This window comes from Orussus abietinus, unplaced genomic scaffold (genome assembly GCF_000612105.2).
Source record: "Orussus abietinus isolate OABI.00-Male unplaced genomic scaffold, Oabi_2.0 scaffold14, whole genome shotgun sequence".
NCBI classification, from domain to species: Eukaryota; Metazoa; Arthropoda; class Insecta; order Hymenoptera; family Orussidae; genus Orussus; species Orussus abietinus.
In genome coordinates this window covers 1,343,180-1,357,894 of record NW_019395994.1, presented here as the reverse complement: position 1 = coordinate 1,357,894, position 14,715 = coordinate 1,343,180, and the positions used below count along the sequence as shown (strand labels likewise).

The 14,715-nt window shown below is 42.6% G+C and overlaps 1 protein-coding gene across 5 annotated transcripts in view; it reads left to right on the top strand.

Annotated features, from left to right (window-relative positions):
• Window positions 1-14,715, top strand: part of LOC105698252 (RNA-binding protein Musashi homolog Rbp6) — a 710,904-nt gene that overhangs the window by 655,193 nt on the left and 40,996 nt on the right. For all 5 annotated transcript variants that reach the window (XM_012422318.2, XM_012422317.2, XM_012422320.2 and 2 more), the window contains 3 exons: window positions 19-101; window positions 571-655; window positions 14,304-14,336. In XM_012422318.2, the coding sequence (XP_012277741.1) occupies window positions 19-101; window positions 571-655; window positions 14,304-14,336 (201 nt within the window). The remainder of the gene's footprint in view (window positions 1-18; window positions 102-570; window positions 656-14,303; window positions 14,337-14,715) is intronic.

Here is a 14,715-nt window from a genome sequence, read left to right as displayed (position 1 = left end):
CTGTTATTCTGATTTCAGGTTTCGGCTTCGTCACGTTTCAAAGCGAGGACGTCGTCGACAAAGTGTGCGAGATCCACTTTCACGAAATCAACAACAAAATGGTAAATTGACATCATGATCACCTGTACGCTACCCAACATATGAATCTCTCCCTTCACGACCTCAAAAAAACCAATATTAAAATCAACAAAAAAAAGTTACATTACCGTTTGAAACGAAGCACAGTCAACGTTAATTACATCATTTATGATATATAATCCTCCATACGACTGCATTCGGCGTCAGTCTTTTTAGTACACACTTTTTAGCCGAGTCGGTGTCACTTGGAACCTCTAAATGTTTTTACGTGGGTTTTGAGATAGTATCAAGAATGGTTATAAAAAGAGCGAGGCCTACGATTAGAGGTTCTCGGTGAAATTCCGTCTCGGGTATATTCCAACCCAGAATCTGGACAAGTTGTAAGCTCAACTAGAACTCGACTTTTTCTCCGTTCATCGGCGAACAAGCATGACCGGATGAATACCTTCCCCACTATTCCATGACAAGAACTAATCATTGTCGTGGCTGCAGGTGGAGTGCAAGAAGGCGCAGCCGAAAGAGGTGATGCTCCCCGCGAACCTGGCCAAGACGCGGGCGGCCGGCAGAGGCGCATACGGTGAGTTGGTGATGGTCGCGACTCCCCCCACCACGTACCGATACGCGCCGTACCCCCTCCCCGCGGCGGCCGCAGCCGCGCAGGCCGCCGCAGCGGCCACCGCGGCCACCCCCCACCACCTGCTCGGACCGATCGTCGCGACACCCAGCGCCGCCGCCACGTACCAGTACGCCGCGGCCGCGGCCGCAGCGGCCGCCGCGGCTGCGGCCCCGGCCGCCGCGGTCTACGACGTTAAGAGGGCGCTCGCCGCGGCGGCCTACAGGCCGCACCCCGCGGCAGCGGCGGCGGCCGCTGCCTCCAGGGCCGCAACCCTCACCTACTCCATGAGCGACCTGCTGGGCGTGCAGGGCCTGGACATGGGGGCCGTCTACCACCCCGTGCCGACCATCGGCATATGACCGACCATCCTGACGCCCCTCTCGCGGCCTCAGTAACGAGTCCGGGGCACCCTTGGTCCAAATGGCTACGGCCAAGCGGCCGTCCCGAGGACAAACATGGCTGCTCGAAGCGTATCTTTTTCTTCCGACCGGTTGCCGACTTTTGGGCGATCCGTTTCTTCGTTTTGGTTGGTCTCTCGCGCCCGCGTTGCCCGTTGAAAGCCGACTCGCGGAGGAGCACCTGCGCCACGTGGAGGCCCCTCGTTCTCCGCGATCATGTAAATACCTGAACCGATAGTGGCTATGAGGAGAGAGGGAGGAACGGGGAACCAGCGACGGAGGTGTATTCTCTGTGGGTCGTTTGTGGTGGGCAGGGTGCAGGGGGGTCCACTGAACTGGGTCGACCTAGGCTGGACTTGGCAGAAGTTGGGCAGATGGTTGGGAGCTGAGGTTTGTTTTTCTTAGCCTGGATTCTCGGAGGAATTGACTGCGCGGTGATAGATTGCTATTGCTATCCTGCTGGTACCGTATGCGGACTGAGTAATTGATTTCGCGTTTGTAAGATTGGGGTTGCCTTTGGTAGAAGCGCGGGAGAAAGAGGTAGGCGAGATGATATTTCACGTTTATTGTGCGCACGGGGGACCGGTGACGACTGTAAGTGTTAAGTTGTTACCGTGCAATCAGCAGCAGGGAAAGAGGTTACTCACCGATCCTATGGAGAGAGGGTGGGACGCTAACGGAATCATCCGAGGTCGTGTCAGTGGGCTGAACCCACTTCACACGAGTGAACTAAAGTTTACGTGCTCTCCTGGACATCATTTTGAATCCTATCGGTGGATCAGCTCCTGCCAAGCCGCACCTAAATCGAATGCTTCAAACGACCCACCCAGCAGACCTTTTCGGTCTTATTTCACCTTTAACCCTTTCGCTGCCACGGTGGTCCCATGGGACCGGCGATTGTCTTTTCATTTGGGCCATGGTGGTCACCAGTGACCAATTTGTTTTTAAAATCATTCATTTTGAGACTAATGCTCTCGAATAAAAATTAATGAATTATGCAAACATGTACACAACCTTATAAATTAAAAGGTGCGCTACTCAATAATAACAAATGTTTATTTAATATATAAAATATTTACTCTTCTGTTTTAGCCAAAAACAAAGTAATGGTCTTAATAATACAGAATTTTTTGTGTTGTTTGGCAAGATTGTACCGTTATTTTAATATATTTCGCAGCTCTTCGCCATTATAAAATTTGTCATATGAAATTTGTATCGTGGCCCCCTGATGCAAGCTCAAAAATTCGCGTGGCAGCGAAAGGGTTAAATCAGTTTTAGTGTTTCAATTGAATAGTCCGCTGAAAGAATTGACTGCTTACACGTAAATACACGCAGCTACACTGACACCAAACTTTTTTTACCCTAAAGGTAAAGAGATGTCACCCTTTTGTATTTGCGATTACGATACACCTTCAAATGCAATCGTGCAAACGTTTTGAATATTTTACTGAATTACGTCCACTATATTAACCCAAGTAACACAGTTTTTAGTGTACAATATGTGCAGTAAATGTAAATGATCATCATGTAATAGCAGCTAACGTCAATCAATTAATATCTACAATATTTTGCCGTCAAATTATAACCCGTTGAAGTCTGTTGTTCCCTGATGTTACAACAGTTACATATTTACATATCTCAGCAATTCGAGATATTCTTAAGACCCCGCACCGCATACATTAATCGTGAGTTCTACTGCCAACAAAACTGTGTTTCTTGGGAAGCGACGCACAAGGCGCGATAAAACAAAAGAAAAATTAGTCGAAATGAGAGTGGTCAAAACGCAACATTTGCAGAATCGATGTGTCAAATCCAACTGCTACGTAACGTTTTCCCAGCAACATTAACCCTTTGCGCTCCTATATCGAGGCTGATTCGACATTTACAAGGCGATTCAGAATTTCGGACCGCAAAGGGCTAAAAATGAATAAATCAAGTTGGCCACGTGATGTAATTCCTTGCCCTACCAACTCTTACTTAAAAGTGCAATCTAACTTACAAACACGAAAATGGAGTGCAAGCAGGTTTCCTTGCGTACCACGACCGAACTATTGCCATCATAAAAAAAAATAAGACAAAACATCGAAACACATATTCAAGCAATTTGAGTTCTCCCGGGGTGGGATTCAAACTGCTTCAGTCAACGCTTTGAAGTAAGGGTTTCAAATATCCGTGACGCTTGTCGTACGTATATATATATACATATGTTTCTAGCAGACATGTTTCTTTTTTACTACCGATATTGCCAGTAGGTGTCGCGGGTTAAATTTTGTTCTCCAATTGACTGAGTACGAGGAGGGGCCCAGGGGGTCGCAGGGAAAATCAAAGGAAACGTGCAAGGCCCAGCAGGGGCGGCTTAGGTGCGCGCACGTCGCGTTTTCCGCGTGAGGGTTGCGAGACGCCAAGTGGAACAACGTATTACATATTCGATATTAAATACGCACACGTGGAAATGGGTTTACGGAACGATACGCTGATGGTTGCAAATAATCGCACACACCACGTTCTACGTGAATGAACCAAGGAAATTCTCTTGTTCCCTATTTTATCAGATGTACATTTTCAAGTTATGGAGATGGAAATCTCAGCCAATCAACTGCAGTGATCTTGTGCGATCTTGTACGTGATTGGTTGCATTTCAAACCTTTGCACTGCAATACGGTACGGTCCGCACAACTGATGCTAATGAGTTTTGGTATTCTTTGTGAAAATAGCATTTCTTTGGGAAATTTATGGAGGACCCTTTATGTAAAACGTATGATTGCATATGTACGTACATCCATTTCTAGGAGTGAGGAAAAGTATATTCTTATCTTCCACTTGGAACCGTTCGGTTCAGTTCGGGAACACTGTGATCGTAGACCGGTAGAAAAGGTTAGGTAGATTACGAATCAGAAACGAGCTAGTTGACCGAAGGGGCCTCATTTTTACGTAGTTTGAAGACTTTAGGAAGGCACAAACCGAAAGACTGGTAGCGATTAGTAGCGGTCGAGCTGTAGTGACGTAGTGGAGGACAATAACAAAGTGTTCAAAATTGTTCTCGCGGACAATGCTCAATAGAAGACGCTCGACGTACTCGTATCTACTCCCAGGGAAACGAATATATCATTTTCAAGAGAATATGTTAACGTGAATATTTCATTGCGTTTACAATTAGCTTCATGTGTTTCAATTCTAGCGCACCTAATCCATTTATTAGCAAATTATCTCATCTCGCCATCTCATACGCGATAGAAAGGATGATTAACGTTATTTATCAAGCGAATGAATCCTCCAAACGTAATCTTCATCGCTATAATTCAAATGTAAATTAAATTACAATTTTAAGAGAAAACCTCAATTGCTCACTTACTACATACGTGTACTCCTTATATGGACACGAAGTAAGAGTTTTTAGTAATTGATCGTGACGAGATCAACACAAACCGATATAAGTCATGTAATTGCAGGAATTATCTTAGCCGGAGCCAAGAAATACGAAATACATACGTACACTTAAAGACTGTTTGTAGGCACTTGTACTCCTTTGCACGAAGCTTTAAGATGCAAAAACGTATTTACTTCAGTATTATTATAATTGTATACGTAATTTGCTGCCAAACTAATAAGAGGACAACTTGCGTATGGACATGCTAATGTACATGACCATTGTTACTTGGACTGAATGTTGGGGTATGCGTAAATCACGAGAATTCGTGTCTTATTGTAGAAAGATATTCTTGTGTATAGTTAGAAACTCACATCTGTAGGTTTAGTTAAAAAGAGAAAAGAAAAAATCGTTTCCCTGTGGAATATAGAGTGAAAGTCGTCACGTCAAAGACAAACTGTCGTCAATTCACGGTAGTTCGTAGTAGTAGCGACGGGATTTATAGATATAGAGTGTTCCACGTTTTTGACCTAACAGGTTGAACAAGGCTCGAGCAGCACTATCTCTTCGGTGTAAAAGGACATTGGCCATCGGAATAAAATCCAACCCTTTTGAACAGACAGATTACACAGAGAAAAATGAAATATCTTACGACTCAAAAAAGAAATATTAACATTCCTTCTTACACAAAAACTCATATAATCGCATGCCACCTTCCGAAAGATCCCTTCCAAAATTGCTACGAATTGCCTGGAACTTCATGAAATTATGATAACCTGAAAAAAAGCAGTTTTCAGAAAAGTCTAAGAACTGCAAAATCATGAACTTTCACGTACTTCGGGAGAAACTCGAGAACGTTCTGGCCCCATTTCAGAAGATTTTTTGAAAGGGTCGTTATCGTCAAGTGATGAAAAATTTGCATCAAATTTGCCTCATAAAATCTCATGAAATGAGTCGTGAGGGTGTTGCTTACGAGTCGTCATCTGGAACTCACAACTGCAGTACACAATGACGAATACTTAAGTACGAAAGAAAGTTAAATACATGCAATGTCTCAATATTTGTATGCATATGTAAAGCTAAATCAATCTCAGGCGTTGCTGACAAACAATTGCAACGTCTGCATCTCATATCTGAACCACAACAAATTTATCGCAAATTTTTGTTCAAGTTTATTCTATAATATGCGCACATATATTGCTGAGATCTCATGCAGGAAATGGTCTGCAAACAGTTAATAGATCGATTTCCCTCATCGTATGATCATGAATTTCTATCTGGGTAAGTTCCTGGTGGCCTGAAACGGATTTCGACTTTTCAAGATTTGTGGAAAACTGATACAATTGAAAGCCTGAGGGGGCTGTATAGAAAGTGGTGCTCGAACTTTGAGCCAATCTAGGCCTTAAACGAGGAGCCAGTAGATTAGAAGCGACGTGCCAGAATGAAAAAGAAGGAAAGTCGGGGATTGGCCTTGCGGGGGCGGTCCGGGCCTCCGGGCCCCGCCAGAAGAGGTCGCGGTGGTCGCGCGGGGAAAAGTCCTCTTCGTCGCCGCTCTTGATACTAATCCGGGGAGAAAGAGACTCCGTCGGGCGAGCGCCCTTCGCTGTAATCGCGGTGGTGTTCCAAGCACAGTTTTGACATTCCACAATTGCGGTATACGGCCATTTTTACGGAAACTTCGGGAGGAGGTGAACAACCGATTATAAGTGCCCTAAACGTTGGCTCTTCGCTCTAGATCGTCCAGGTCGCATATGTTAGTAACTTTAACTACCTTGGAGAAACGGTCGATTTAGATTATGTAATACCGTGGTAGTTATCGATGCAATTCCACGTTTACGATTATTCCACTGGGTTAATCGTGGGAATTACGGAATTCAATTATTCCTAAGTACTTTGCAACATCGAAGTAGATAGTTGTCTACGCGAGGTATAGTACTTGACACGCAAGGAAGAAAGTCAATGACATATCCATGCATATCATAGTCAAGGGATTTTCTATATGAAGAGATTTCTTAATATGATTCCTTTTCCTCCCGAGGATCCGGAAAGATGCAGAGAGAGGATGCGAGCGAAGGAGGGCCTCGAACTTTTCGTTCGTTACGCCTTTCGAAATATACCTTCGATAATTTCATGAAATTTCATAATACTATATGACGTGAAAAAAGGATAGTATTATATATATATGCCAATTATCGTCGAGGTCAGACGCGAAAGCAAGGATACGTATATATATATACATATACACATATGCACGTCCAAGAACGGAATAAGGCAACGAAACGGCGTACAGATACATAGCCATGATCGTCATTAACAATCTTCCAAATATTCACTTTCTATGAAATGATACTTTAACCACTAGGTTAGAAAACAACCATGAACGGTGATGAAGAAAGAAGTATTGCATAGAATTAGATACAAAAATAAAATTTCCTGAACATGATACTAAAATTCCCAGATCCATGGATACATTTCATGATTCTCAAAAGTCCTGCGTCTTTCATTGCACTTTCGTATTATTCGATGAAATTAGCCACTCCGAAAGTGAACATTTTTTTCGACGGTAAAAATATTCATTTGATTTAAACGACAATTTTTTGGAAAATTAGAGGAAAAGTTCCGAAACAGAGCCTCTTATTTTCATGGACAAGATATTAATCTCTTTCTCTTGCTTTTATTTTCCCTTCCGAGTGCGTGGAAACGTTGCATCCCCTGCCGTCAGCGATTCTCCTATCCTCGATCCACGTTGCGCCCCGAAGTTAGTACCGATAAGGTAATACAAATGTCCTCATTCGTACGAGTAACCTGGAAGTCTGGTGCGCGTGATACGCAGGCCCACGTAAAAGAGGATTTGCGGAATACTGGTATTAGCTGACGTCAGGTATAAAATTGAATTCTCCATCAGGAGAGGAAGTACCTTCATCCACTGACGAGCTCCCCGGTTCACTCTCGTCATCCTGCTTCGAGAGGATATCGATAAAATATTAACCTCTTGAGGCCAGCTGGTGAACTAAGACCGGTACGTTAGTGCCGAGTCGTTTCAAGAGGAAGATTCTCCTCGCAAAAGAGAACCGCGCACTTCCAGGGTAATATCTCGCGGTCGAAGAATAAAACCGCGGCCCTTATACTCCGAGAATAAGAATCACACCCAGAAGGACGACCTCCGACTCACTTCGTGGGATTGTCCGGGAATATAATTTCTCGCTTCATCTTCGTACTCGGAATTATGCCACTTCTCAAATTAAAAGCGTAACTCATTGCCATAGACGTCCACGTTCTTAAATTCAATTTCATAAGGAGTCTTACTCCTTTCAATGTTGACCAATTCATTTCGATGCATACTAAAATGCCCGAAAATTTGATCGAATCGAATAAGTCATCATCGTTGAATACATCACCACCGACGATGATTGCAAAAATGACGCTAACAAGCAGCTGCAAGATCGCAGTCCCTAGCATTCTGACGGATATTAAATTTTGTTGTTTTCCGATAATAGACGGCATATTAAAAATAAAGCTAATTAACATATGAATTACATCGGCACAAATGATTGACGTAAATTCTCATGAGCGGTGCAACGCCTCGCTGTATGACAGTATCGTGCGTTCGTTGCCTTACTCCGTTTTCTTCCACACGAATGCATCGCACGTGTGCATATGTATATCGAAAGTCATATACAAACGATATCCTTACACATACTAAGATATCCACTCTAGATGTCGACACCTACAGCATTCTTTTGTATCTTTTGCCGTTAGAGGTGTTTCGGTATCGGCATCTTCTACCGACAAGCCCGGAAGCGCTCGCGTGTATATGTATATATAAATAGCAAAAAAAAATATATATATTTTAAGGCAGCCGCATACCATTAGTCGTGTAATAGACCTATACATATCGGAGCATATGTAGGTTCTAGGTAAACTCTCGTGTCTGTACTTAGTACCTTATTGAAGACTTAGGCTCGGACTTAGGAGCGCTTAGTTAGAGTGATACTTGCAGAACTCGAACGTTCCTATATCTTTGAGATAGTTACGATTAGCTTTTGAGAAGTTACTATTATTATTGTTACCATCATCGTCATCGTCGTCATCGTCCCGTTCCGCGACCACCGAGTTACCATTACTTTTATTATGACCATCATAATCGTTATCGTCATCATGATCACGATCACGACCATCATCATCGTCGTCCGCACTATTGTTACCCCCGTTCTTGTCCTCCTGATTTCGATTATTATATTATAATTACCGCCGTTATGACCACCACCACCATTATTATTGCCATCATATCCACGATTGCCCCGTATCGTCAACCCACACCGTCATCGTTATCATCACATAGTTACCTTAGAGTGCGACTAGGCAATTTCTTCGTGGAAGAAAACCGCAACGTGACGTCCCCTACCCCCTCGACGGCAACTCGTAATCTCCGTTAAGTTACGCGATTATATAGGGCGGAATTATACGCAACCACCCCCGTTAACGCGATGGAAGAGACGCGTCTTCCACGAAGAAAGCACACCAGCGGCTGTATCGAAACCTATTACATTATACCTATTACCTACAAGCTACCTAGATATATATCTTATTTAAATGTGCCCGCTACGGGTATATACTGAATATGTATGTACACCTATCTATCTATACTCATCAAGTACTTAACACTTCTAGGCCATAGCGTACCTTAATATTATTAATGCGTGAGACGTGTGTCCTAGAAAGTACCTACTTTGCCCCCAGAGGCGCAACACTGTCAGTTTCGTAAGTAGACCAGACTTAACGTGCGGTTTTCGCCTGTCGCTCTTGGTACCTATGCTTTTGGGCAGGTTTTTGGTTCATTGGCTCGCGTTGATCCGGAGGAGGGACCGAGCACTCGGACGGCCAGAGGGTAGCAGCCCGGGTATTGGGTTCGGTCGGACCTTGGCGTCGCGACGCTTTTTCGGGGACCGAAATTTCCCCCTTCTCGTTCGGCTAGCTTTTTTAACCCCTGCGACTGGCACCCTCTTCCGGCCGCTACTCGACGGTAGTGATGGGCTCTGATGCGCCGGTTGCCTTTGGTAACCGATCTCGTTACGGTCTAATTACTATTTAGATTCGTCATTTGTGACCTGACCGACGCGGCGAATTACGGGTTCCATTTGGTCGTCCTAGGAAACGAATTGCGAATTACGTTTTCTTTTTTTCTTTTTTTTTTTTTCTATTTTTTTTCCCCACACAAATTGGACGGATTTAACCCGGGCCTAGACTTTCAATTGGTTTTTAATTGGAATTCGCCCTGGGCTAATTAGAAATCCCACTTGCAGCTCGTTCGTTGGATCGATTGACGCGACCCGTCACTTGGCTTTGTGATTTATAATTTGGACAGTGCACGCGGTTCATAAGATTGGAATGCGATCATTCAAGGGAACCTATTACGAGATATGAACAGTTCCATTCTTTTTAAGGGATTTTTACGAGAATTAGGATCTTGCACTTAATCGTTAATAGTTACCGTTGAAGACTATAACGTGCACTGCTTTTAGTTTGTCAATCCCACACGAGGCTTGCACCGGGTTAACTAGTCACGTGTTTCGCTTCCTCGTTTACCAGATATCTGGAATTCTTCATTCAGCAAAACTTGGAGAAAAATAATGATTTTTTACATGACAAGTCTTCAATATACAAATTTAAAGATGAATATCTATTTCCAAGAACGTGTCAATTGTGGCTAAATCCTGCTCCGTTAATTGGCTCGCGTGAAAGATCTAGTAGTTTATACAATTATCAGAAATTCATCCACGTTCATCCTCCCAGGAAATGCAAAGCGTGACATTTTATTTCAACTTTTACGTTCACTTACAAATCCGTCATCTATCCTCATGACGAGCTGAATGAACGAAACCATGGAAATGACGAGAATATAATTCGTAGCTATCGTTCCACCGAATCAGGACAATCGCATTCCACAAACGCAATTAGTAATTCCTTTCCTACCGCGTTTTCCTAATTTCTCGCTGGAAATATATTTGACTGGAGACACTTCCGAGTTCCTTGTTCGGAGATTACGCGTTACCGTTTCCTCGTTTACGATTAAAACTATAACGAATAAAGAATTCGCCCGACACTACTCGACGGTAGGCCCCTCTTCCACAAGTACAACCTCGTCCCTGAGGCGAGGTTGAGGTCGAAAAGCTCAATGACGGCTTGTCATGATAATATCGAGCAAAACCGAAATCTCCTAACGAACTAATCTCGGTTTCCATACATCGACTCTAAAAAGTCTCACTCCGAGACTCGTATCGACAACGAAGCCTGGAACTTCGAAGGGAAAAGAGAAAGACCTCGAGCGCAAATAATTCGGTACGCGAAGCTTTGCCGTCGCGTGAGCGTGTATAAATGATTAGATAAAGAATATATATATGTATATAAATTTTAGTTATACACATTTACATATATATATATATAGAGAAAAAGAGACATAAAAGTATATATACGAGAGGACGATGAATAAATCGATTTAAAAATTATTCCAAGCATATGCAAGTATCGTATAAATATAGATATACATATACCGTTCATTGAGTCTCAATCGAAAACATTGAATGACCGAATATGAGAGCACACGGGAATCGCGATGTGAGATAATCAAAACCAGCCCGGTAGCGACTTAGGTACGAAATCACTAATACTATTAATATGTATCAGTGTATCTAAAGTGGTTAGAATAAAGCTGTATATTCTTTAATATGCGTAATGTGAGAGCAAAGTCAATATATTTATATATATATTTATACATATATACATATATCGGCTCTAGAATAGTGACTACGTAGTGTAGAATTGTGCTCGGTGTTTTCTTAATCTTATCGTAAATATGGTCGATCTAAGTGTCGTAGTTCGTTCAGCAATCTGCCCGCATTATGGCTGCCGCACAGTGACGTACTCGCAACCCGTTTTGTGTCTGTTAAAAGCAAAAGCCTGTCGACGGTCTTAGAATCGATGCGTTCGGACGGTCAAACCTCGACGTGGACTCGAAGCTCAATTTGCCCGAGTATTGCTACTACGGAGCGATGCGACAAGTCGAATGCTTTGTCAACTCGCGTTACTCGAAAACAATGCCGACTCCGATTTGGACTCGAGTCGAGAATCGGTGGAAGAAGGAAGAAATCCTCAGCATACATTCGACGCTGCGAATCGAGTTTGGCGATTTATTATAATTTAAGAGTCAAACGACTCGAGTAAACGAATGACACGCGGTCAATATTTTGGTACGAGTACACCGTTAAAACGAAATGTTCCTAATAACAGTTTTCCTGGATGTTTCACTCTGGTATACTAATTTTATCAAATTTTTTCAAAGAAATTTACTTGGTGCTACGAAATCATAAATTTATTTAAGGGGATGTGAAAGTGGCATCTGATACGTCAACCGTTCATGAAACTTTTCTCCGAGCTGGGTGCGTCGAATCATTTGAAACTTAACAATGTGAATATTAAGGCTATAAGAAAGGTCCTGACACCCGTGAAATTTTACTTTTTGGGAACATTTTTTAATATATTAGCCTGCATACTCACATTGTAAAATTGGAAACGATCCGGTATACCCAATTCGATGGAAAGTTTCATAAACGAGATCTCTTCGACCTCACTTTTGCTTCACCTTAAATATTCGTAATAAATAAATATAAATATGTATATATACATATATACATATCGGAGCATATGTAGGTTCTAGGTAAACTCTCGTGTCTGTACTTAGTACCTTATTGAAGACTTAGGCTCGGACTTAGGAGCGCTTAGNCCTTTCCGTAATCAGAACCGAGAGTTCCTTATCAGAATCATTGCCGCACCAACGTTACAATATAAGTACAAAATTAGAATGCCGATAGTCGTACATTTGTATTTTGAGTTGCCTACCGAGTGGACCATGGCAATACGCACGTTATATATAGGGAGAGATATATAAATATGTATATATACATATATATTAATTCACTGTTGACATCCTCCTTGTCATTTATACCACAACCTCATGTATTAAAATTGCGTGAAATTGGTTAATATTTTTAACGGCGTAAGTGACTCGGCCTCGCTCGCGCAGTCTTACCTCGCATTCGTTCGGACCGATAAATCGAGTTACAGTGAAAATATCTCGAGTCGACTCGAGTTTGAGTTGAACATTCGACTCGTCGCATTCCCACTACTGCGCGTCGTGGCTCTCAGTGGGGAGCTGGGGGGATCCCGAGGGACGTGGGAACCCTCAGGAAGAGAGAAAGAGCCCATGAGACATAATGGCGGGGCGACTGCTGATCCTTAGTCCATATCTAATAAGCTATATAGAGAGCCTAGCCTATCACACACGTATAGTTAACGGTAACTCATTAATGGATTAACCAATACCACTCGTTGGAGGCTATTACAACCATAGATATCTCATAGGGAAGTGTAATTTGGTAGAGATTGGAATATCCTCGGCCGCGCGCAGTAGTCACTAGTCACAGTTTAGTCTCGAGCGCTAGTCGAACGATAGTCGGAGTCTTAGTTGTGTGGTTTTCACTAGTATAACGATTATGAAATTTCATGGATGCCTATCTTCAACCTAGAGAGCTTCTCGGACTTTTCTTTTCTCTCTTCTCTCTTCTCCTCCTCTGCACTGTTGAAGACGAAGGAAATGGTCGCACTGCGAGCGATGCGGAGCACACTGCACCCCACACGTCGGTGTTGAAAGAGTGCTAATGTTTAGAGGGGCGCGACCGCGGTCTCGCGATTTTCATGAAAAGGGGTACACGAGCATGACTTTAACATCGACGTGTGCTCTGCACGGGGCTGCACCCTCGCTGTAGGGAATTCGGTGCTAAAATCGACGGTGTGGGGTTTAATGCCGAATTTTTTACAGTGCATCGCACAGTGGAGCATTTTTAACGGCGTGTCGTTCTATCTCATTCTCTCTCTTTTTCTCCCTCGTCCTCGACTCTCTGTCTGTCTCTCCCACAGTCTGGTCAAATTATCAAATGGAATCCCTCCTCGTGCACCATATGAAGAAGTGGTCCTACAGAATGTTTATAAACTTTTATATGGGTAGAAAAAGTCATCGGATATCATTCCGTGCCTGGATAGATTCTTTCAAGAAAAGAATAAGAACTCTTTTGAGAATAACACAAAACAATAATTTTACACATTTCATTGCACGGAGTCGTTTCTTCCGTAACGCAATTAACGATTTAGGGAGTTTCACCGTCATATAACAAATCGAAGACCATTGACAATGTTGATACGATTTATTCAACCCAACCATTTTGAGATTTTAAAATAGACGTTTTTTTACTTATTGTCTACCACGAGGTTAAATAACTTTTAAACGAGATCATCTTCGTAATGCTATTTTCAAGAAATTGGTTTAAATATAGAAAGATAGGTCATCTAAGATGCTATTAAATATAAAATATAAAATACTGCAAAGCTCATAAATATTATGTATGCCCACTTTGATACGGAACTTCTAACTTGGGACACTCTCTTCCTCTCTCTTCCCCTCTCTCTCTCGCGCGCTATATCACTTTTGCCTGCCTTTTTTGTTTTTTATTTTTTCGTACTTGAAACCTCATCCTTTTACCCTCTCCCAACAAAGCTTGTACAACCGCGTAGCACGACGGTTGTGCAACTTTTCCGTATCGTCCTTCTACACGCGTTATGTCCCCATACATGCACCAACCAATACGAGCACACTAACCGACGCAAGTCGAAAGAATTTGATCAAATATGAGAGTAATCAAGTGAAAAGTATGAAAAAGACAATGCGAAACGCTAGTAATGCTCGGCAAATAATCAAAGTACTTGTTATTAATCGATCTGTTTTTCCTTGTAGATTTTATGTGGTCCCTGGGAGCATTACCTGATGGTGAGTAATACTGAAAATGCATGAACTCTCGAATACAATCAGATATAGGCTGCAATATAGATTTTTACTGCTTCTCTGTAAATGTTTGTTCAGAATTTAATTTCAAACTTGGCACAAGTTTCAACAATTGGACGAGCAATTAATCGTTGTCCGTGTGTATCGCCTAATGACCGGAAAACCAACAATATCGATTACAACGACCTGAAAATAACTAGGAATTAATGGTCAATTGCGTAATTTGGAGTCGGCAGAAAATCGATTACCAATTGCGCTTATAAATGACAAATGTTCGTAAATCAATTACTAATCACGGTTAATAACCGGGCGACAATGAGATAACGTATCGTTACTGTACGAATGACCAATAAATAACGAAACG